The sequence below is a fragment of the Pelobates fuscus genome, chromosome 2, assembly GCF_036172605.1.
Source record: "Pelobates fuscus isolate aPelFus1 chromosome 2, aPelFus1.pri, whole genome shotgun sequence".
In the NCBI taxonomy this organism is placed as follows: domain Eukaryota; kingdom Metazoa; phylum Chordata; class Amphibia; order Anura; family Pelobatidae; genus Pelobates; species Pelobates fuscus.
In genome coordinates, this window is record NC_086318.1 from 371,835,241 (window position 1) to 371,861,743 (window position 26,503).

The 26,503-nt window shown below is 38.3% G+C and overlaps 1 protein-coding gene across 2 annotated transcripts in view; it reads right to left on the reverse strand.

Annotated features, from left to right (window-relative positions):
- Positions 1 to 205: 205 nt before the first annotated feature.
- The window catches only part of RALGAPA2 (Ral GTPase activating protein catalytic subunit alpha 2), a 276,792-nt gene continuing 250,494 nt past the window's right edge, over positions 206 to 26,503 (reverse strand). For both annotated transcript variants that reach the window (XM_063443720.1, XM_063443719.1), the window contains one exon: positions 206 to 3,556. In XM_063443720.1, coding sequence (XP_063299790.1) covers positions 3,405 to 3,556 — 152 coding nt within the window. In that variant the 3' untranslated portion in view covers positions 206 to 3,404. The remainder of the gene's footprint in view (positions 3,557 to 26,503) is intronic.

Genomic DNA, 26,503 nt, shown 5'->3' on the forward strand with positions numbered 1-26,503 from the left:
AGTTCCTTTTATAATCAACTCTATCTCGAAATATAGACAGAAATAATCAACCCTGAAGAAGAGGCAAAGCGCTGTACATACACCAGGAAAACAAAGCATGTATACTGATAATTCATATTTAAAAAATACAAATAATAATAATAATAAAAATATATATATAGAACATTCAACTACAGAACAAAAAATAGTCCAACACAGACATGTCCACTTTTAAATACTTTTAATTAAATTTGTTTGATAATCTGGAAAGAAAAAAAAACTTAACAAAAAGGAATTTTCTTTTTAAAAAAAATCTGATATGTCAGCAGGAAGGATGAACATTTCAAGCATTCATTTGACTTTACAAATATTATAATACAAGTAATGCACTAAAAGGAAAATTTGTAAGGACCCGCATTTTTCTTAAAGCATACCCTCATTAGAAAGACCATGATTTGCAATATACAGATATGACAATGCTATGTACAGCTACAAAGTTTCCTAAGATGGGCCCTCAATAAATGATTAATCAAGCTGGAGAATTCCACAGCCTGTGAGGGGTAAAGGCATCTCAGGAGCTGGCCTACCAGAAATAAAGGAGATTTTGGTAAGGCAAGGTCCCGAATATCATATTAACATACAGTTCACAGGAATGAAACAGGACATGACTCTGTCCCAATAATTAAAGAGATCAGACAAATCTTATACCAAAATACACTCTACAGTTAGTTGCTTGTCTGTTGTATATTTCACATTTCATACATTTAAGGACTGGGTGGTACTGACTGAACAAAGATAGAATGATCGCTTCTAAAAGAGACTTAATGATGATGGGCAAGATAAATGGAATCCATCACTTTATACTGACTCATATTTACTGGCATCGCTTATCTCATTCCTAAGGAGCTGACTGCCAGAGTGCAAATTTCTCCTATTCACCTTATCTTTACCCTTAACAGAGGGTTCCTGAGTGATGGTCGGATTAACCCTCTTATTGCCAAGTGCAATTTAGCATTTTGTAAAAATGTCCAAACAAATCAGCCAAGGATGCTGGTATTACAGTACTGATATGCATCACAAATTGGTGTGTATTAAAGAAAAGGGACATATCTCTACCCAAATTTGGCAGCCCTGTATTTCTAGACCTAAACATTCAATATAGAATAAAACAAACACCACTTTAAATACAAATGTCAATTGTCCTAGTCTACAGATGCCCTAAACAGTCACAAAATGGTCATTTGCAATTGCCACGTTGAAAAGTGGGTTTAACCACTAAATAGTCAGCTGGGACAAGCTGGGAAAAATAAAAAGACTTGCCAAGTCTGGGCCAAAACGTCACAAGTTTAAAGTAAAATCTGCAAGATTCTGAGATTTTCGTTTAGTCTTTAGTTTGCCCTAAATTTAGAAATTTATTTAGTTTTTAATTCACAGCCGAGTGTGTCAACACATTTCGTAACAGTGAAAGCCACATACGCCAGCTGACGTATGCTACAAAATGCATTAAGCTCAGCCAACAATTGGCTATGCACAATGGGAATTGTAGTACAGCTGGTAGCTTGGTAATTGTCTACTATCATATCATTCATGTAAATTCTCTAAACTGTCTAGAATAAAAATATAACCTGAAAGGTTTCACTCTGTGAAATTCATCCTTCATTTTATACCAGCAAGCAAACATTTAAAATGAATACAATCCACAAATGACAGAATTCTGACAATTTTTTTTTTGTTTGTTTCTCTGCAATGGTTGAGCCGCTCTCTAAATGCTACCTGCAAGGCATGGCTCGGAAGAGAAGCTACATAGCTAGATTAATGTGGAGACATCTGCTGATGTAGCCCCCGGGACTGCCTATTGAATAGTGATTTCCAGTTTCTGTCTGTGAACAGGAGGACAAACGCATAATCTATACCTTAAATTTTGTGGATTTTTTTTTTTTTTAACAGACAAAAGCAAAGTGAGCAAAAAGGACAACATATAAATTACAATTTTCTCAGTAATCAAATAGCCCCTATTTACACAGATCAACCAATTCTTCTAGACCTGAACAGGATGCAAACGAATCACTTAATTTAGACACAAAATCAGTGCAACACTATTTACCATCCCTACCCCAGAACAAAAACAATTTATAAAATACATAGTTCCAAAGGTGCATTTAGCTGCATTGTAAAAAAAAAAAAAAATCTCCTTCGGATGCACTAGTGGAGCAAAGACAATCACATTAAAGAGTTAACTAAAGCGCTGAATAATATGACCCATAGATTCATGGAAAACAAATTACAGAAACAACTTAAATATGAGGAAGATTGAACAAACAAGAATGCAATCATTATGCAGACCCGGGAAAAAAAATAAAATACACCACAGAATCCAAGACATTATCATTAAAGGCAATCAACAAGAACGTTAAAACACACCAACCTCTACCAAAGGATTCTTACTGGCACCTAGGGATCGCAAATAAAACATTAAAAACAGGTCTGTACAATTATGTGCCTGATGCATGCAAAATAGCACAAGAATACCAGCAAAGTGTAAAGAATCCAGTAACCAGGGGTAGGACACCGCGTCCAACTCTCATGATACTTTAAGCTAGCGGAGTTAGCCGAGAGTTAACCTACCCCTGCTCAGTAGTCATAGACATATTAGAGATCTGTTGCCTGGCATTACGAAAGCAGGGGTTAAACCTGCCCCCTAAAAATGGAATGTTTCAGCAAAATTAGGCTGTTAAGCAAACACTTTGATTGTGTTGGGGAGAAGCATTAGTGTCTGGGATTCATCTTTGTGTAGTTCAGCCACCTAAGTGCATTAGGACAGCTGTATTTTTGCTTTAGAAAACAAAACAAAACAGTAACAATCAGATTTGAGAAACCAATGACATCCAGAGTTTTTCTATAGAATCGCTAAATGGTCCATCAGATGACTTCTCATTTTTATGTTGAAAACCTAATGCCAAAAATTGCTCTAACAAGCAGGCAGTGGATCACTGTGTCAAGCATATCTCAGTGCTAATGCCAGCTACCCAAACAGTGACAGTGCCACTTAGGCAGGCAACAGTGCAGCCATGAAAATATGAGGCAATATAACTTAGTGACTTGCAAGCATTCTTGCACATATTGTGACTCCCGCCTGCTGATTAGGTGGTCCCTCGCCTTTACTCCTGTTGCATCATTAAGCTTCTGCAGACAGCCTCTTCTTCCTTGTATCAATGTTATGACAGGAGTTGCATCATATCTCAGTGCCTAGTGGATGGTTTTACTTACAAACTACCCATGGGGGTCCCGCCCCTCTAGACACAAAAGACAACATTGTTCTTTATTAAAAGTACTATTCACAAGTACAAAGTCATTTTTTTTTCCTGTTTAAAAACCATCTCTGAAACAGAGTTCATTATAAAAAAAAAAAAAGGAAAAAAAGTGCTTCAATTGGAAGATTTGCTAACAGCACTGGCGGAACGTCTGAGCTTTCCCGAAACTTTGCTTTTCGTGGAGCGGGATAGTGTTGGGGAGGTGGGTTCTGTAGACTCTACTCCAGCGGCTCCTGAAAGATCAGAACTGGTACTCGTATGGATACCTGGAAATGGAGAGAAAGCACTGTTAGGGACAGTTTGCTAATGATGACGAATTATTTAGGATATATGTATACGTCCATTAGCTTACGGAAACCAGGAGAACTAGTTTATAGAACTTGTCTGGCAAACTGAACCATTTAAAATCCAAATTGCAGCTGACAACGAGATAAGCAAAAACTAGGAGGCTGCCCCTTCAGTAAACATTTAATAACGTCATGAAAATGGTGGTTGTGTATTGCTTTTGAAGAGGACATGCAGCACTTCTCTCTGAACCAGCTGTGCATCCTTTTTCTGCATACATACCATATTGGACAGTTCTCCTTTGGGACAAAAACCCATCTGTCCTCTTTTCCCTCTTTTCCCAGCCTGGGGACCCCCTCCCCCCTCTTTTTTGAGCTCACCAAGTTTGAATGAATTAATCCAAAATGTCCACGGCTATAACCAAATTTAGTTGGTCTTTAATTAGTTTCTATAAAGTTGTCTCGTTCTAAATAATTTACTCAGTTACCCAGAGGACAATAAGTCATATAATCAACCAAAAGGTCCCGGAAACACAGCCTTCACTTGAAAATACCAGATTACAAATCTCGGAAAATCAATGGAATTCAGAGAATTATTGGCGTCATAGTAACAAAAACATTTGAGGGGGACACAGTTTGATACCCCTGCTCTGAAATAAAAGCAGCCTTATTTGTCCATTATACGGTTGAGAGGAATGTGCCTTTAAATAGCTCCATTATCCGTCTTTTGCAGGTAGATTTAGCCCAGCTGTGGGGGGAAAATAAAACATTTTGCTGCAATACATGTGCAGGGTTCTTAACATATTTCATTAGCAGAGGGCTACAATAACAAACACATAACACAAACTAGGCATTCTTCTTGCATCATGGAACCAGGTGGTTAAAGGCATACTTCAGGAACCATGGCAGCTTATTATATTGGTTTGTGCATGGTCTTAAAAACCGTTTTAATAAAAACACGGAGGGACATCATCCAATGACTTCTTGCACCAGAAACACTACAAGTGATTGAAGAGGTGGTTTTGTCACAGTCTGTACATATGTTTAAACAGCAATTGGATGAATACCTGCAAAATCATAATAGTCGGGGATATCATTTTTAATTAGTGGGGTAATAGAAACATAGAATGTGACGGCAGATAAGAACCATTCGGCCCATCTAGTCTGCCCAGTTTTCTAAATACTTTCATTAGTCCCTGGCATTATCTTATAGTTAGGATAGCCTTATGCCTATCCCATGCATGCTTAAACTCCCTCACTGAGTTAACCTCTACCACTTCAGCTGGAAGGCTATTCCATGCATCCACTACCCTCTCAGTAAAGTAATACTTCCTGATATTATTTTTAAACCTTTGCCCTTCTAATTTAAGACTATGTCCTCTTGTTGTGGTAGTTTTTCTTCTTTTAACTATAGTCTCCTCCTTTACTGTGTTGATTCCCTTTATGTATTTAAATGTTTCTAATGGCTCCTTGATCATAGGAGAGATCTAACTGTCATTCTGGGGTCAAGAAGGATGTTTTTCCCTAGTTTGTTACAAAGTTGAAAAGCACTTCAAACCGGGTTTTTGCCTTCTTTTGGAACAACAGCATAAACAAATGTGAGAGGCTGAACTTGATGGCCGCAAGTCTCTTTTCTGCCTTCATTTAACTATGAATGGTCCTCTCAGAGCCCCTTTATAGAGAGTTACTATTATAAAAGTGAGATATTGTAATCTAAGAAAACGTATTCGCACATGTCCTGCTGCATTGCCTTGCTCATTAAATGTACAAGTGCCTATGACATACCTGTCACACCAGGCAATACTAGGGTAACGTAAACACTTTTGAATGCATGCCATGCTGAAATTAAACAATCAGACACAAGTAAATAAAAACAGCTGCAATAAATTGCAGGCCATGTGTCAGCATCCTGCAATGGCTGAGTGCTGCTATGCTTTGTTTACCACATCCTCAGAAACCCAAACAGGGCATAAATTAGAAAACAAAACAGCGAGAGAATAACATTTTGTCAAGTCAGGCAATCCCTGACAACGGCGGCAGCGGCAGCTTACACGAGCGAGCATACTGATATTTTAAACATTAACTTACAACTCAATTATTCCCTGAAGGTGAGGAGGACTGAAGGTCACAACAAAATAGCTTGTCTGAATGGGAGCAGATGAGGTTGGAGCTATTAAACATAACAGAAAATGAATAAAATTAAGGTCTGCGTGGAGCTCATCTTTCCCAGCACAATTAGAAATGTGCACTGAGGAATTCGGAGATGTCTGTTGCAATCTAGGACTGTTGTTGCTTTTGTTCTCACATCTTTTCCCTGGGCAGTATGGTAAGAGGGAATTCAATTTCATCAGGCACTTTCAGTGCATCATCTTTAAATCATGAATCATGAGGTGGAACTGCAAACAATTGCTCATCTAAAAATCAGGCATCTAACCCTTTCAGCACAATCACAATTCTAAGGGCCAGGCGGCTATTGATGAAGACACTAATGAAATGAATAATCTATAATCTCTTTGCATTAGATGATGCAAAAGCATTTTTAGTTTCCGCCTGCGAGCTTGGTGACGGAGATACACTATCGTCTGCTGACACTCAAAGGGTTAATGGGCACCGCGACTCTTCATTAAAGACTTATTAGAGAGCAGAGGTGACTAATCCATATAAAGGGATGCAATAGGCGAGCTATCCGAGGCTTTAGAGAGGGAACATGACATAATGACACGCGGTACATAATGCTGGCCAATCAACAAAAGGGTACAGTCTTAACGAGAATGGGTAATGAGTATTTAAAATGGCACTCACCTCTCAAAGTCAGGTCATCACACGTGACCTTTAAAATCACACCCGAGTCACAAGGTTTCTCCTATGTAAGTGACAGAGTAACAAGTAACCTGAAAGTGGTGTTTTATTGATGGTCAGATCGAGGGCTCTGGGGACAGGAACCGTTTTATTGTCTCATTAAAGCAACCTGAATTGTCCAGGCTTATATGATGATATCCGCTCTGGCAATTCCTTTTTGGCAGATGTTTAATGAAAGTCTCTTCTTTCGTATTACGGTTCATAAACTGTGGACTGCCGGAGGGCTGTGTATTTTAATGTTTAGCAGTGAATGGGTTACCTGAATAATACATTGTCAACAAGCAATGTATCAGTAAATGTACAATTTATTTACTGCCAATCAGGATGTCGCACTCTCAGGCCCAAGCATACTACTTTAAGATAAAAGCTTCCTGTGTTGTCATGTAAAATAAACATTACAGGGATGCCATCTAACGAAACAGATGTATCTGCCTGTGTAGCTTTAAAGTGTATTTATCATGCAGGTATGGTACCTTAATAGCGGTTATAGCTGTTCTAGCATACATACAGGCTAAATGTGATTTCACATAGTATCTATGCTTCCAGCACAGATATAAATTTCAGACATATAACACCACAGCATTGGGCTAAGAAAACACTACTGGAGTATTACATACATATAAAAGCAATAGATATCACTGAAAGCTAAATTTCATGTTACGTCGCAGTGTTCATTTTTACAAGGCATTTTTGTATTCATACTTTGAAATATGTGTATTTTTGAGGCAGCCTCATTCTGAAGGCAATATATATATATATTTTTAATTCTTTATTTTTGCGAGTGAGTTCAATCAACACAGCAAGGCATGTGCTTTGCATGAACAAAATTTTTTTACATATACAAGTTAAGTATGGTATAACACATTGCAGGCATCCACTCAATTTTTATGTTAAGGTAGTGACCAAGGGACCCTCTCTCGTTTAACCTAGGGTGGCGTGGGGATGAGGCTTCAAGTGCCTATGCATTAGGGTCTTGGGAGGGGGGGGAGGGGGGGAGGGGGGTGGTAACTAGTTTAGGAAAAAAACATTTACTTACAGAGCCAGGATAGAGGGATGTAAAGCATTTCTAAGACATAGCGAGTATGGTAGAATGTGTGGGGCCAGGGGAGTCCTCCACTGATGGCATCAGGTAGTTGCCCGAGGTGATCCACCTCCTGGGACAAAGGGAGTGATATACCCGCGACAGTCCAAGTTGGTCGTTCTGGTCTTATCGCTGCGTCTGCCGGAAGGCCCAGGTTTTGAAGGAATGCTGGTGCTTCTATAAAGTGAGAGAGCAGATGTGTCTTGCCAGATTTCTCAGCTTGCAATCGCTGAGGGCCCCATTTGTAGGGGATTGAGTGCTCTCTTAACAGCTGGGTGATGTGTCGAAGGGATCTCCGCCACATGAGGGTGTGCCTTGAAAAGTTCCTGTAAAAAGACAGTTGTGCCCCTTCAAAGGACACTGTAGGGGAGCCTCTCGCTGCTCCCACGAGGACTCCCCTGTCAGAGTCCCGTACTAGCTTCATCAGGACGTCTCACGGTTTTTCTTGGGGTACTGTAGTGGCTCTGGCCAGTCTGAAGCAGGAGTGCTTGGCTTGCTTGGGTGTCAATAACGTGGTAATAAGTCTCCGACAATAGTGAGGGAGCTCAGCTCTTGAGATTGCCTCTGGCACTCCGCGGACTCTCAGATTTCGGGCTCTTACCATGTCTTCCATGCTGGCCAGTTGTGCCTGCTGGTTAGCGCACTGTTTTTGCAGTGCTCCTAGTGGAGCATCAGTAGCCGATTGCGCTAGTTTTTTGTCCCCCATGCTTTCTTCCACCGCTCCCATGTGGTTAATGGGATATCTCCTCACGGACCGGTGCCATGTCTGCATTGAACATGGCTTTTATTTCCAGCATTAATGCCTTGATGTCAGCTTTTGTGGATGGGGCCGAGTCTCCCAACTCCAAGGGTGGCTGTGGATCTGGGTGCAGCCTGGCCGGGGCATGAGGCTTAGCATAATTGCTATCCTCGTCCGATGAGGGAGAGGTGTAGGCCTCACTAGGCGCCATCTTGAACATGTCACATGTCTGGCCGCAGGGCTGCTCGCATGAAAGCCCCTATATCGCGGGCGCCCGTTCCCCGTTCCGCCCGCTGCTTTTTATTTTTCTTACCCATAGGTTTAGGTACCCGGCTGCTTCTTTCTGCACTCACTTGGGGAGCTCGAGATGGTGGAAAAGCCGGGGATATCGCCGTACTCCTGCAGAGCTGCGTGCTGTTCGCACAGTATAAGGCAAAAGCATTGGATTGGGAAAGATCATCAGAGTGACGAAACCGGATGCGCCATATGATGTAATGTAAGTAAAAATACTTAAAGGGACACGGCTTATTGTAGTTGTTCTAGTGAGTATAGTCAGTCACTGCAAGCTTTTTGCAATAAACACTGTCTTTTCAGAGAAAAGGCCGTGTTTACATTACAATCTAGGGACAGCTACAGTAGCCCCTTCTCAGTTGGCTACTAGAGGTGCTTCCTCGGGCAGTAATGCACAGTGTGCATCACTGACATGCAGTGTCTCCATCCTCTGCATGTAGACACCAAACTTTCATCATAGAAATGCATTGATTCAATGCATTTCTATGAGGAGATGCTGATTGGCCAGGGCGGCGTATAGCTCGGCCCCCCGTCCCGCCTCCTTGACTGAGATCATCAGAATTGACAATCTCAGCATTGTGATTGGCTGAGATCATCTCTTCTGTCAGCCAAGGAGTCAGACCAGGGGCATTAAAAAAGCCACTATTTTTCTTGAACTTCATAATGACCGGTGTACATTAATTTTTCTCTGCAGTGAATATACATAAAGACAAAGGAGTCCATGGCAGCGTAAGGGTTTGAGACCCTGTAATATGTTAGAGCCTAACAAGTGGGGGGCTCGTCCGAGAGGGAGGATTGTGATACCTTACGGTGAGTACAAAGAGATTTACTTTTTTTTCTGTCTTTCTTTGTCTACTCATGGGAGCTTCACAGTTTTCTTTCTTGAACCTGTTTTAGGCTGAGAAAGAGCTAGCTCTGCAGTAGCGAGTCACCAGTAGGGTGATGTCTATTATTTAGGGTCACCCTAAGGGAGGTGTTGCCTGTTATTTAGAGTCACCAGTAGGGTGATGTCTGGTTAGGTCAGTTAGACTCTCAGTGAGTCTATACATGGATTTATTATCTGTTTATCTATGTAGAGGGGCTTTATCCATTTCGGTACATTTAGTCCCCCTTATTAGATTCAGTGGAGAAGGATTCTCCTACGTTAAAAGTGTATATTCATCCTGTTTTCCCATAGTCTCTTATTATTACTTTTAGAGCTTGAGATTTATGACTTGCAATGCACATTTTAACGAATGGGGTCTGATGCAAATGTTATGAGAATGTATGATTTGTATGTTTATTATTAATCAACTCCATGAGCCCAATAATTTTTACTTTGGGACCAACAATATATATGTTTGCTGTAAAATAATTTGTAATCTGAACGAGGGGTTACATTTTAAATGAGCCTGGGACAATTTTTTTTATAAAACCAGGCCTTTACCTTATTTTAGAAAAAACACTTCTAGGTATAGTTTCATAAGTCCTGTTATCTAGACAGAGTGATGCACCCAACATGAACACAAAATATTTCAAGATCCATTTCCTTGGAGTGTATGTAGACCCATACTACTTAACCCTAACTGACAAACACATATATTTTTACACTTACAGCGGCCCAACACTGATTTAAATTGCTTTATGGTTGTATTATTGATTTTTGCTTGCTCCAGGACATCCAGTCTGTATGTTATCGCTTCTTAATTAGTTGTATCACAATTATTATTGTTATAGACATCTTTGTATAACTATTTAGTGTCAAAGCACCCTCCTAGGACTACGATGGTGCATAGAAATTCTAAACAGCCTTGTAAAATTAAACATAGGGCTGTAGAAGGGGGGGCAGTCCCCAAGCCATACCCAAATTAGACCCCTAAACATTCTATACGAAGAAATGCAGGGGATTATTATGTGGACCCTTTTTAAAATAATCTAGCAGGTAACATTGAGGGGATGAAAGGCAAGAACTTTATTCCCATAAAAGAAGGGACCCAGAGCATGTTGTAATGATAGAAGGCTTGTGCATGGGTCACAAAGGGAAAATGGCCATGGTACAGACCAGATGAGTGTTTTTTTTTTTTCAGGGAGGCACTACTGTGTCTTCACCCTTGGTTCTCATGTTGACCACCCCCATCAATGAATCACGTGACGGTTCATTTTTAAACTTGCATCATAGCAAGGCATGTGTTTCTCTCTTCCACAGGAACTGACTGATATTCTCAGCAGCCAATCTGTCCTCATACTGACAGGCACTCAAGAGGTTAAATTGACCACAGACCCAGTGGTAATTTGTAAAAAGATTTAACACTAACGTATCTCTCATTTACTGTGTTCTTTTAAAATTGTAAACGAATACTAAAATAGTGAAGGAGATTTGTTTGATTTTTTTTGAATCCTTGTTACCACAACTGTAGACTCCAGGGGCATTGGGTTTGAGGTTTTGGTCAGGCTTGTGGTCTGGATCAGTTAATTACGAACAACGGGATTTTCTGCTTTTGTTTGACCCTTGGTTATTCAAGTTTGACCAGTCAATTCAACGGTAGCCAGACCGTTAACATGGCATAGCTTTAAAGATGTTAAATATCTGACACCAGATAAAATGCAGAGGACACCAGTTCTGTGTCACCTGCTCCAAATATTTGCTAAGTGTTTATTAGGTTGATGTAGCATAATCTGAGAAATGAAATATCAATGCGGTGCAGACGGCATATATTGCAATTGCTAAATAAAAGTTATTAATACATTTAAGAAAAAGCGCGCCATATAAGGGGTTGCCTCCTTTCTAAAAAATACTAAGATGTTTAAATAAATACATTTAAACATTGGTAGAGAATGGTATAAAATAATAATACAATGGTATACCTTAAAATAATAGGTCTGTTACATGTTTATAATGTGTTAATGCGGGGTTTGAATGCCATTGTTCAAGCTATAGGTATGAATATATGGCGTTTGCAATATAACTGACAATTGGAAGCAGTTGTCGCTGTGTTCTATTTTGATTTGTAAAATCTGTAGCTGTAGTTAGAAATCCCTGCCTTATAGCTTATTGAATACATGTTTTATGGACTGTTGTATTCTATGGCAATTGTTGCCGCTAAGAATTTGTGGGAGTTTTAATGCAGAGCTTTACGCTATCCGTTGTGCCAGGAAGTAGTACCTTTCAAGGTCTCGAGTTGCCATGGTTTGTTTTACTGTGCAGAGTAACGGAATGCAATTAGAAAAAAAAACATAAAAAAGGAACAGAATAAAAAGGGTTGAGGCACGTTTTATCAAAGACTGAGGTTAAAAATGATACTAGGTGTTTATAAAGCCTAAATGTACGTTAGATTAATACTCTGAATAGGCCAGAGCTTGTTCAAAAGATCTCTGCATTCTATTTAAAAGTATAAATCCTCATTATGACTCTGTTTAGTGTGAGAAATTAGTTACTTATTTTTTTTAACTTACTTTCGGTTGGTTGTGATTTATCTTTGTATCCATGAATGTGCTTTTTGCATTGGCAACTCTGCTGGTTGTCTACTGTGGTTATCCACTACTTTCTTGTTTTCTGTTTTGGTGAATGAGAACATGAATCTTATTGCTATGTTTGTTGAGTATGAATTCTGTGTTTTGCGATTGATAGGTGTGTTATGTGTCCTTGTCCATTGTCTATGACTTCAAATAGTAATTAGTAATATTTGCATGTCATTAACGCAAGCTTTAGTGTTTTAAAACAGGTCAAATTATGTACAGCCAACATGAAAGATACCATTGCATGCAGGGCCGGCCCTAGGGGTGTGCGAGCTGTGCTGTCTGCATGTGTGTGTGTGTGTGTGGGAAGTGGTGGGAAGGGGCGGGAAGGGGGGGAGGGGGAGGGGCGCAGTGAAGATTTTTTGCACAGGGCGCCCAAAGGCCTAAGGCCGGCCCTGATTGCATGCTATCACTCCTGGAGATTTTGGATGATATAAGACTTTGTAAGACAAGCACTTATTACATCTTATGTTAAAGGAGCCCCACATAAACATACAACTAATCAAATCGTGGATCCACATTTTCAAATTGTACAGTGACTAATCCTGAATATGAATCTTCCATTGGAAACTGAATGCATGGACAAGAGATAGCTCCCCTTCTAAAGAATTCCTATTAGTAGAGTATGATACAACTCAGAGTTATTTTTTTTTCTTTAAAAGACCAAACAAAACAAAAAAATAATAATATAGCAAAATACCATAACACTAATCAGTATGGATAACATATCACTTAACACTAACAAAACAAACAGTCCATTGTTTTGTTAGTGTTAAGTGATATGTTATCCATACTGATTAGTGTAATGGCATTTTGCTATATTCTTATTCTTTACACTGAATTGATCAATCCATCTTTGATAGTGGCTGGGATTTAAGTACAAAACACCTGTCCTCTTAGGTTATAGTTAATGATTTTATTAATCAGCCACAGACATATTCGGTCATGGTCCTGGCACCGTTAATTTTTTTGTTTTTAAATAGAGGGTAGTATGGTTTATCTGTAGTAAGGTTCATTTAGTGTAGCTTATTGATCATAGCGATGGTGAAATTATATTTTCATAATGATCAGAGAATTTATGCTGACAGTACGTTTACAAGTGATGCAATTGTAATCTATTGAACTAATGTATTATATTTGTATTGGTAAATTGAAAGCATTTTTGCTGGAAGACCTTATTATAAGATATTTCAGCAAACTGACCCAGAAGAGTGTGTTGTTTAAGTAATTTTGCCCTAGCTCTATTCATTATTGAGAACAAAGGCCTAAAGGTAGGTTTGAAGTAAGAGATTAATCAATTGTTGAAGAATTTCTGGATTATTATGAGATTTAATGACTTCATGTTTTTTTTTTTAATATTTAGATGTTTTTAATGTTTTTAACATTTGATATATGAGTGTTTTTGAAAAGTTATCATTTAAAAGTTAATCCAAGATTATTAAATTAATTAATAGGGATTATTAAATCGAGGTTTAAGTTTAGAAACCAAGTTTTATTGAGAATCATGTGTAGATTTAGTCTGTCAGTCGCTTGCTAGAGAAAGCATTTTAGTACTCATACTGTCCAACCAAGCGTTAATGTAAAGTGAATGCTTCTCTAATTAATACAAAAGTGTTCTGCAAATCTGAGAGAGGTACATGATACACCAGTTAAGGGTTTAACTTTAAAGTTGTGATTTTACTTTTAGTCTAGGCAATTGATTAATTGATGATGATAAATGTATCCTGTTAGGAATTGTTCATGTCGTATTGATCCTTGTGTCTGTATGATTGTAGTGCTTGTGCCGCCAGATTCTTGGGGCCTGCTCACCTATCTCTCTCATGTGGCTGACCCTACACTAACTATTTTGCAATTGCGTCTGCTTGGCCAAAAAAAACTCATGCAGGGGGAAGAAATGGAAGATGCTTTGCAAGCAAGTATCGGGAAAGGGCTGTCTAATGCCGCAAGTTCTGTTATAACCCTTTCAACAATTGGGGTGTTGATCAGTAGGTGATTTTGAAGGAATAGCAAAGAAGGGACTATGGGGATTACTATGGTGCATTTACAACAACATCTGTAGTTTTGGTCAATCAAACACTTTTGTATGAAGAAACACCCTGCATAACTGTAGGGGAAGCATTAGCTGCCTTTGGCATCATCATGCTGTGGGTGATGACTACATATGTGAAGACCTTCGAAAACCGAAGGTCTTAAGGAGGAAGTGCCCCTAGAGGCTGTCTGTCCGAAAGGGCACTTGAGATGTGCTTTTGGTCACATGTAAACATTGTGGTTTCCCAGAAATGGCAATGTTTTGCTTTGCAAGGGAAAGGAGACATCTATTGATGAAAAACACTACATTAAGATGTAGTGGCTTTAGTGCTTGGAGTGCTCCTTTAATTAGAGATCAAAGTAACATCATTCATCGGGTTGCAGCAACCTGAGAAAAACCTGCTGCTGATAAACTGCAACACATATCTCATCCAGTTCTGAATATTGCACATGATCTGACAGAGCACCAGGGAGGTCATAGTTCATCAAGGGCAGCAGGGCCACAGACTACTTACCACGATTGCATAGCTCCGTTACACAGTGTGATATCTCTGTGGGTGACCTATTTCTACAGGCAAAGCTTAGGCAGAAATAGCCCCACCTTACCTCATGAGGATTGCTCAATGCAAGTACCCTCTTAAATTTCACTAGGGAAATTAATACAATGATGCTGACCCTGAATAATGGCTGGGCTCAGGACATATTAAGTACAAATATTTTTATTACAATGTTTACCTGGTATGGGTTTACAGATGTAATTTAAGCTCACCGTAGAATATAAGACATTTAGTTTTACCTTAGTCACCAGAACTAGTTTGCAACCCTTCATTTCAGGTATAGAACGAGCAACGAGGGTCACAAGACATAGAATTTTGAGGTCTTTGGTATTACCTGCCACCAAAGTTACTCATTGTTAAAGCCATCCATTATCCTATCTAATCTGCATAGAATCTATACAACTACAATAAAGCCAACACTCCTCCTGCTTGCATGTGATCTAAACTCCTCAAAAGAATGGATTAAAATAAATCCACAGGCAAAAATACTAATAGAAATGATTTTTCACAATAATGCTGGAAGGCATTAAATAAGATTAATCTTCATCAAAACAAAACATCTTAATGTATTTACTCAAATCTAATGTACCTGGAAGCTGAGAAATGTTTTTGCTGGCGAATGTGCATTTATACAAGATACTACTATACAACATTGTGCTACATTGAAAATGTTTATTGCCCTATACCATAGTAACACTGATGGTATTTCAATTTTAGTGTTACATGTTAAAGGGACACTATAGTCACCCAGACCACTTCAGCTCAATGAAGTGGTCTGGGTGCCAGGTCCCCCAAGTTTTAACTCTGCAGCTGTAAACATGTAAATATGTTTACATTGCAGGGTTAATTCAGCCTCTAGTGGCTGTCCTGACAGCCGCTAGATGCGCTTCCACGACGCTCAATGCGAAAATCGCATTGAACACGCAGAACGTCCACAGTAAAGCATTGAGAAATGCTTTCCTATGGGCTGTTTGAATGCGCGCGTGGCTCTGGCCGCGCATTCGGCTCCACTCGGGAGCAGATGCTGGAGGGGGAGGAGGGAGCCCGGCGCTGGATAAAGGTAAGTGGCTGAAGGGGTTTTAACCCCTTAAGCCCAGCACGAGGGGGGACCATAAGGATTAGATAGTGTCAGGAAAACTAGTGATCCTTTAAGTATATTCTTTCTTAAGCCCTCTTTCAGGAACAAAATTTGCCTGTGTGAATTTTCTGAAATGACATTCGCCTGTGTGAATTCTCCGGAAAATATGTCCTATTTCACCGAATGTAATGCGCATTCAAATTCTGGAAACTTTATTTTCCAAAAAAGGTGCACATTAGATTCGAGTAAATACGGTATTTAGAATATTATAACTATGTAAATAAACTGGTCCTCATACACTGATGTATCTGTGAATATAAATGAAATGGCAAACTTTAAGGCAAGGTAAAAAAAAAAATATAGTGTTAAAGCTATAATGGCACAAACATGGGCTTTACTGAATACAATATGATCGGATTAGTTAAAGCAAAAATAGAGACATTAAAAAATAAAAAAAAGCTATTTTTTAAAAATTGGTTTTTACTTATTTTTCAATATTTTGTACTAAACCTATTCCTGCCTGTGCTGCCATATATAGCACAGACTGTGGAGTGATGAGCTTTCATACCTACTTCAAGGGCTCCAACCACCAGTTTCCTACAGAAAATTAAAGGGATCTCTGTAAAGATTTTCATGGTTACTTGTTCATGTGTTCCGAAAAACTTTTAGGATTTCTTTTGTTTTGTCAACAAATCTGGGTATCACTAATACTAATATTATTCTAACAAGTCACCGATAATATCAACCAGCCATTAAAGAAGCTGCCTTAATATCAAGAATTCCAATCAAATTACAGAAATAATATTTGTACTAAATGGGCTCCCTGGTGAGGTCAAAAATATACAAGAGACTATTCTTGAGGTTTTCTTAAAACTATATGCCTATCCATTTACAATATAAGGACATTAGTGTGAGCTTCTGAGATGATGAGGATTGCATCAAATTGTATTTCTGATTTCTGTAACATACAATCTTTGCCAGTGAGAGAGAAATAGAGGAGCTGTATGGTAATTTATAGGTTACTGTAAACACAACAGACTTTTCATGCCTCTATGTTTTCAGACTAAAACTGAAGCAATGTAAGAAAATGATCCACTGATTTAAAACCGCTCTGTCATACAATCTATATGAAATACTGATCCTGCCTGTGTTGGAATTTCACTAAAATTCCAAAGCAATACAAAGATACCATAAGACAAAATAGGTACTACTTTGTCTTATGGTAAATCTGAGGTTGACAAAAAGCGGAGCTCCGAAGTCAACTTTTGTCCAATCCTAGCAATCGAAAATTGATGGCTGTGGAATTCAGACATCAATCTATGGAGGCTCCAGCAGTCTCGCGGGATCCTCCATAGACCTCAGTGATGCACTCTCCTGCATGTGCGAAAGTACAGCGCTCACACAGATACTGACGGAAAAATTCAGGAGCTAAAGAGGATTCGCAAAGCGATGAGGAGCAGCGCCAGGTAAGTACAACTACCTTCAATTGCAGCCCGCAGCCACGAGATCATCACCAGCGATTTCTCCAATTACTAAGAAATATAACATAGATATATCCTGTTGAATCAGCAAATAATTATAACATTTAATGCAAATTGAAGAGGTGAGATTAAAAGAGAAATCTGGGTCCTGCAGGACACAGGTTCTGTATTAAGGTAATAATTAAAACACAATATATACATATAAGAAAAAAATATTATTACATGTGTGATAAGAACTATGTATTATAATGAAATGCTAAATAAATAGGAGCAATATTGATTTCCTCTTTATGGTGATATTGTTACGTTTCTTTTTCTAACTTACTTTAGAAAATAATATATATAAATATATATGTACTGTTTTCTATCTAGAAATAGATATGCGCACACAAAATAATTAAACTAAAGCATTATGTGCGTAATATAAAATAAATAATTCAACATAAATAAAATGTAAAAAAGCTATTGGCTCTAGAACAAGAGCCATTATCTTAAACCATATCCATTCAAATGGAGAACAAATGCAATAGACTTCTGGCAGCACTTAGGGGTTAATAATCCTGTCTCTATAGAAAAAAAAAAAAAAACAATCTGTTTAGAAGTTCATTTTCACTTGATATTCCCAAACCTCTCTGTGTGAACTGCTTATTTTGGCTTTGCATGGATAAAAAATTATGAATATAAACGGACTAGGAAAGTCTCCTTAAAACTACACTTGAAGGCAAAAGTAGCAAAAATCCATGATTTTAAAGAAACGTGCGCTGTGAAAATATGCAGATGCTTGTTAGTCTGGGGTTAGGAGTGGAGATCTCTCTTCTTTTTGTGTTCCCTGGGGTTATAGAGATAGGGGGAGGGAGCGGCTTTGTGTATCATATGTTCCTGCAGCTAAACAGAATGGCAGATGGTCAAATTAATACAAATTCAGCCAATTGGGCAAGCTGAAGCAGTATTCATGCAAGCTATTCAACAATACAGGCCTGTGCATATGAAGAGAAGTGCAGTCCAAACAGGCTGGGGCTGTGTAAAGACAGGCCACACCTAAGTGCTTAGAAGGGACTCAACATTCCTTTAGCTCCAAACTTTGAACATTCCATCAGTCAAAACTTTCTTCTGGCAAAACCTTAACTATGCAATCAACCTTGAAGCTCCTTGTGAAGCCTCTTGATTGATAGAGAGACAGCAGCTGCACAACGAGCAAGTAATAAGCACAGAAGATAAAGGCTTTCATACAAATATTGTATTTCTGCTTGCAAGCTGCCTGGCACAACCTCTAATTACTTGGCCCTTTTCTTGTAATGAAACTCAGAAGATCTGTTTCCCCATCAAACTGTAAACCAATTAACCCCTTCATCACAGAAAGCACGTTCTGGTGGTGACAGCAATAAAGGCTCAAATAAACATTAATCAACATTAGGGCGTATTAACAAGTCACTGGATGGATATTGCATGTTATTCCAAATTAACGAGAAAAAAAAAAAAGCAAACAAACAAAAAACAAAACATGTGTTGGAATTCACCTCCACCCTCACCCCCACCTAGCTTCTACAAGGCAGAAGAAACACATTTAATTTAACACTAAATACTCAGATGTCAGAATTATTTTGTTTGTACTTGAAACTATTGAAAATTGTTACGTATAATGCAATATAGCTAGGTACTGCTTTCTATCTAGATCTGAATAGCACTCGCCACATTGTTCTATTATATAAAAAATGGATGCTATGATTGTAACAATTAATCTAAAATTACCTGTGTCTTTTCATAAAAATAAAATCTATCATTTTTTTTTAAAGTAAGAGCTGAAGAAAGAATCGTTTACAGCTACCTAAGGAACAAGGTGATTAACTGCATGAATGTAACAATTCATCTGATGTATTTAGCCCAATTAAGCAACAGCACCAGTTATTACAGACTAACAGCGAAACAATATGTCTTAATGTCTATCCATGACAAGTGATCGTGTCACCATTGTGGGATTGTTACATATCTATTAATTGCAGATGAAGGCATAATTGAAGAGCTTTGGATTGAGTTAGTCATATGGACATTACGAAGATGCCAATTTCTAGGCCCATGGCACCTTTATTACATTAGGTGAAAGCATACCGATTAAAAAGGACTGCTGCTTATGTGAGGCACACACCTATTAATGTGAATTACAAGCAGTGAACAGCAAAATGGAAATTAAGTGGTACTTTAAAAAAAAAATAAAAAAAATTATAAATATAACTCAAGGGTGATTGAGGTTAAAGCAGAACAGTTACTTCTGTGGGATTTAAAAAAATAAATAAAAAATATTTAAACAAAACCAGTGTCTTGTGCTCATCACAACCCTTGGGATGCTCTGTCTTATGTATAGCTATTTCAGACCTTCCTGCTTGTAGCTCAGCTGTTAATCGTTGGTGACGGAGGTCATTGCCATCTCAATGCACATGTTCAGAAAGATGATAAGCAATATTGCAAGATTTGCCACTTGAGAAAGTTTTGTACTCTACGTGAAGGCAATATTTTACAGCAAACTCTGGAAAGTGAGATAACAGAGTGTTGCAGGTAGAATATGGTAGAACAGAGAACAGCATGTCCCCAGTCTATAAATGTTTTTTATCTAAAACAAAAATCAGGAAAAACAAAAAACAAAAACAGACAATAGGTCTGCTTAACGGATGCAGTTCTTAGTTTTTGATTCAAGAAATAATCTGTTCCCCACCTTGCACCCTTTGCCCTCCGTCCATCTGTCATATTTTAGCACGTCTAAATTTCTCCAGTAGGGTACTGAATTCTGTATCATCCTAATAATATACACCAATGCTTTTAATAAGTCAAGATTTGTCTTTCATTATGCAATGTTCAAACCGGTCTACTATATTTAACAAAAGTTGAATATAATATTCATAAACGGAATATAAATTAATCCGTGTCTGGAAATTAATTAGATTTTTATAAAAAAAATCTAATTACCATAATTAAAAAAACAATTATTAAAATGTGAAAACATGCCTCTCTCTATAGTAGTAACTAAGTCGTGACACTGCAAGTTAAAGCAGAGTTTTAAGCGGCGTGCTTTTGAGCTGCCTTTCTGGAGAGGGTTAAGGTTTTGATCGCAGAGCCTGTATCCAGTAGACCAGCCCTCTGCTCCTTCCCATTATATACAACAAGTACCCTGTCACTATCTCCCAGTTCTTCTACTGAATTGTAAATTGCCCAGACAAACAAGCAGAGCCAACAAGCCTCGCAAAGGTCACACCTGGCGTGTGGCCAGCCCGCTCCCTAGCCTACACCCTCAATCTCTAGGTTCAGAGAACTCAGTGTTTCCCATTCTTTTGTCTGCTTTTCCTCTCCCAGCTGTTCCATTCAGAAGCCCAATCTGCACTCCCCTCCCCCACGCCTAAAAAAGGGGTATAAAAAAAAAAAAAAGAGAAAGAAAGAAAAGAAAGGTAGTTATTAAGTTTAGCTAACTCAAAGGGCCAGAACTGCACAGCACGTGCCGATTCTTATCTGTGCTATCTACAGATCCTATTCTAAGGTTCTTAAGCTTACATAAAGAGAGAGAAAGGAGAAAAAAAAAGTAAATGGATGTACTCCCATTGGCTCCTCTGCAGCAATGCAAACAAAAGTGCAAAGCAACAAAGACATTTTCCAGTAGCAGGTGCTGGTGTCAGATTCAGCCCCAAGCAAACAGAATCCCAAGAAAAGAAGAAGAATGCGCTTTTCCGTTGAAGCTCAGACATGCAGAAGCAGGGGGGGGGAGGGTGGTGGTGGTGGTGGGAGGGAGATGTGAACAGTACAGCAGCATTGTGAGCCCCAATACAGTCAGGTGTTAATTCCCACTAACACTTGTTTCAGGAAAGCTTCACCGGGAATGTGCCTTCTTTTGATAGAAAAGATTTTTTTTTGTGCGTGTGTTTCCTTTATTCTTTGTCTTCCAAACAACAAAATAAGAGCTGATTAGTAGAAGCCACAGTGAAACAAGCCAGCCATACCCAAGTGCAGCCTCCTAAACGGTCAGAGTCTTACCTTCCTCATTATCGTAAAGAGACTTTTACATATTCTAATCTGAAAAGGGGAGGAAAAGAACAAAACACAAGAAGCAGTGAGTAAACACATCTGCGGTCACAAAGAATGCAGGGACATGAGACAAAAGGCATCATTTACTGGCTATTGTACAATGAATGAAACTGCAGACACAATTTTAATGGAACAGATCAGGTGCATTTGCCATTAGTGTTTGGGAGGTTTTGCAGCACGCTGTAAAGCAATGCACAGAAGCACAGTTGGGTCAGACAGTATTATCGTGATGCACAGACAAGAATAGATAAGGAAGTTATTAAAGGGAGCTGGTATGACTTCAAATCTCTCGTCTCACCATGATTAAAAAAAAAAAAAAATGAAGTCAAAACTATTTGACTCCTTCCATTGAATATTACATTGATGTTTACGGTCTCCTACTTCTCATACTTTTGTTTTATTTTCAACCTTTTCTTTTTGTTGTTCATAAAATGTTAAAATTAAAACAAAATAAAATACGACACAGAAATTTTTTTTTTTAGAAAGAAGAAATATATTATTTAAACATAGGTTACTGCATAAAACTTCCATTAACAGATGATGAATCAAGCTCCTTAGTGTTATACGATTTACATTCTAGTAAATCCACCATTCACTCCACCAGAGATCTTTGTTTAGGTAGCACTGCAAGAATAAATTACAGTACACATTACTTGCTCCAAGGTTAGAAAAGAATACTCAGAAACAAGACAATTGAAAACTGTAAGCTCGAATATTTACAAAAAGACAGCTGTCCCAAAAAAATTCAGTTATTAAATTCTCTTTTAAAAGGCATTTTTTCCCCCTACTTGTCCTAAACCATACATATCTTCCAATGATAAGGGTATCTTCACAGCTTTAGCACGGAGGGCATCATTAGGAATAGTTACAAAGCCAACCTGGACTTTTGTGACCATAAGTCACCATTAAAACCTAAAAGTGTAGAAATTACCCAGTGTGACACTGCCTTTCTACAATATCAAAATGTAGTGGTTTGCATTATTGTTTTAATTTCTCTCTGCGTGGAAGAGGAAAAAAGAAAAAAAAATGTGATAATTCCTTTTCAGTCCAAGAGGATTAGTTTACATCCTAGAACTGAAGTGTATAATCCTCTATAATTACAGACAAACCTACAGCGCTTCCCAATATAATTTGCAGCCTGTGCTCCTGCTTAGATTGTTTCAGTCCTATTTTATTTAACAGATATTTTATACACTTTAAATGTTTGCTGCAGTATTCTCTCTTAAAGTGGACCGGTCACCAGTATATATACACACACACACACATACACACATACATACATACATACATACATACATACACACACACATACATACATACATACATACATACATACACACACACACACATACACACAAAAGCAGGGGCATGGGGGAATGTAAACAGTACAGCAGCATTGTGAACCCCAATACAGTCAGGGGTTAATTCCCACTAACACTTATTTCAGGAAAGCTTCACTGAGATTGTATTTTCTTTTGATAGAAAGAATTTTGTACTGGTGCGTGTTTCTTTAAAAAAAGAAATATATATATATATACATAATTATTATTATATTTATAAAGCGCCAACAAACTCCATAGCACTTAACAATGGGTGGACGAACAGACATGTAGTTGTAACCAGACAAGTTTGACACACAGAAACAGAGGGGTTGAGGGCCCTGCTCAATGATCTAAGATGCTAGAGGGAGTGGGGTAAAATGACACAAAAGGTAAAGGAAGTATTAGGGAAGTAGATTGGTAGAAAAGTATTCAATGAAGACTTGGTGTGGGGTTTTTGGAGCCAGTAACAGTTTAATTGATATGCTTTTGTGAAACGCAAGATCAGTGGGAAGTGGATTGGAGTAGTCAAGGTGAGAGAGGACAGTGGTATGGACCAGCATCGTAGCCACATCTGGCGTTAAGTAGGGGCGGATGAGATGGAAGCGGCAGGATTTGGCGATAGACTGGGCATGAGGGATGAAGGGACTGATCACCAGTATATATTATTTTTTGTATAAAAGTTTAAAAATAATAAAAAACAGTCTTCATTTTAATAAGCTGTAACAAGTTTAGCAGTACATACCAACTGAAATCTAGCAGTTGTTCTGTGTGGAGGTGGTGCTCTAAAATCACGATTATTAAAGAGGTTGTCTAAAGACTATAACCACTTCAACACGTTGCAGTGGTCAATGGAGGCAAAAGTCCTCGAGCAACATCTTGCCATGTGAAGTCATTCTGTTTACGGATGGTTTGCCACTTGCCTCCGGTGGGTGGGGTCTCTCTCTTCAGATATCACTAAAGTGGAAGTCTCTACTTTTGTATTAGTGAAACCAATTCCATGTATCCCGGGATGTAATTCATTGAATGAACACTTCAGCTGACAATTTCTGCCAATGAATTCTGTGCAAATAGGGCTGAAGTGATGTTTTCAATGTCAAATCAGAACTTCCACTTTAGGTATATAAAAAGAAGAGTCAGACCTGAGGCACCTGGGGACCTAGGCAATAGTCAAAACAGTCAAAATCACCAGTCTACCATCACCAAAACTTTGCCTCAGTCAACCACTAGTTTACCATCAATAAATCTATGCCTCAGCCAACCAACAGTCTACCATCACTGAAACTCTACCTCAGCCAACCACCTGTCTTCAAGCACTGTGTCTCAGACAACCTCCAGTCTCCCAACACTAAGACTTTGCCTGAGCTGATCACCAGTCTACCATCACCGAAACTCTTCCTTAACCAACCACTAGTCTACCATAACAAAAACTCTGCCTCAGCCAACCACGAGTCAATCAGCGCTAAAACTCTGCCTCAGACCACCACCAGACCACCAGCACTGAAACTTTGCCCCAGTCCGACAAGAAACTACAACATGGAAAGCACAAATTGTTTAAGTATTTATTTATACCAATTCCTGTACCATCTTCCCAATATAAATAATGAATGGAAGTACAAAAACTATATCATCTTAAATATTGTTGTACTGTTTGAATATTAGTGTAAGCATGAAAGTTATTGATTTAAGAAAATAATTGGAGGAATCCCAAACCAAACTACAAATGAATGTATCAACAGATACTGACCACTTTTCTCCATGGCACTCTACAGACTACTAAGGCATTCACAAGGTAATTAAATAAAACCAGAAATTGTTAGGAACTCACCAGGAATTAGAAAATTACATTTTTTTTCCAGATTAACTATTCTGGCATAAAATTGTAAGCTTCCTGGTCAATTCCTGGTTTACTAAATAACCCCGAGTTCAAAGACAAGCTCTAAAGAGACCTTATGTTGAATTGCTTTTAAAGATATCAGTTATGTCATTTAGATGTCTGTATACTAAACACTTTACATACCTAGTTGCCACAACAAAAGACTTTGGATTAGTTTAATAAGAGATAAAAGCAGCATTCTGGTAAAAACAAACAAACAAACAAACAGACAGCATGGTTGCTCATGCTACATTATGTTGCAGATTATACTCATTTACTTCTGAAGAGGACAAGGGTTCTGCACAAGAAAAACAATGTCTCCTCTATACTGGTTTGTATGTTTCCACAGTAAGAGCACAATGAAAAATATGGATGAATGGAAATTTGATTAAAATGTAAAAAAAAAAAAATTCTGATGCAACAAAAGTAAGGTACAAAAGAATTTATTAAGCAAAATAAAATTGCTTATTTGAACGGGGATTACAAAACATGTTCAGTAATTTGCAACTGTAGAATTAGCATAATTACCAGCAAACGTAGTAAAATCATTTGACAGACAATGGATCTAGTAAACATACCACTCTGACAACACACCAATTTAATAAAATGAGCTATATATAATATACATCACAAAGTGTCATTTAGTATAAAAAGTTGCTTGTAAATGAATGAGGAGAAACTGGGACCAAAAGATATATCGGCAGTGATCAAGAAAAGGGAATGTTTGGGGTGAAAAAAGAAAAAGAAGAAAAAAAAAAACCAAGGTAAGGAGGGGGAGAGGGAACAGATGTATGCACAGAAGGGGAGACGATATGTAGCACGAAGAGGGCATAATGGGTCAGAAATGAATGGGGGTGGGGTGAAAGGGGTCTGTAAGAAATAACAATAGGCAGAAGAGTAGCTGACACTGACTAAGAGATCCAGTGGGATACAGGGAGCAGAAGTCAGATTGCTGATGGCTGGTAGGAGGAATGGTTAATTATTTAGAATAAATAAGGGCTGCTATCATTATTATACTAAATATAACATATTGTAACACAACTGTCATCACAGAGGCTTACAATTTAAACAGAGTGTAAATGATGTGCCAATAATAAAAGTGTTACTCATTATTTTTAACACTGAGAATGGCTCATTTGATCTTGTTTTGGCCTTGAAAGATGTATGGTATAATATGCTGTTTTAGTGGGCTTTATATCAAGCTAGTGGATCAATCAGGAACATTCCATTGGTTTCCAAGGTGACTGCTTCACTTTAAGAACTTTGTCCCCAAATTGCCGACACATAACCCACAAAGGTGATCCATAAAAAAAAGTTGTACAGGAATGAACTACATTCTTACACAATAAGCAGATTACTTTGTTGTTGTTGTTTTTTTTGAGCATCTGTCACAAGTGTTTTTCACTTTCTAAAAATCATACTAATTGAGTCACAACCGTGTTTTTCTAAGAGTAACATAACTTATAACTTATTGTCAACCGATGCAGTGCTATCCTCAATGCCGTTTAATAAAGAAAACATGAAGAATGCAGAATTTAATGCTATACTATGTTGTCTTTATATTTTTTAAGAAGACCCCCCCCCAACAAAAAAAGAATGCAAACCTTTTTTAAACATATCGAGTGATGACATCCTATTGCTACATTAGAGTATTTAAAATGAATCTACCACAACCCTCAAATGCATACAGCTGATCTTGACGATCACAACTTTATCTTACAGTGATAGTAGAATACTTTATTAAACAGGAATGATTAAAACGAGAACCGATGATCACTAACCAAAAATAAATGCATGAACATGCTGAAAGTAAAAGAATGATATATAATTAATCTCCAGCATCCCTCCTTCCTCCTCCCTTTCTGCCCCCCAGCTCCAGACGCCAGCCCACCCTCAAGCTATGACAGCTGTTAAGCAGCGCTCTTAGCCGCCCAGGAAAGCACTGAAGATACACAACTGCTGTTTTCTAAACGGTTAAGCTGGGGATATCCATGCATACGGCAGCTCAATTACACTGCTATAGGGCTTGTCTCTTTTCAGCATTTGACTTTGAAAGGAAG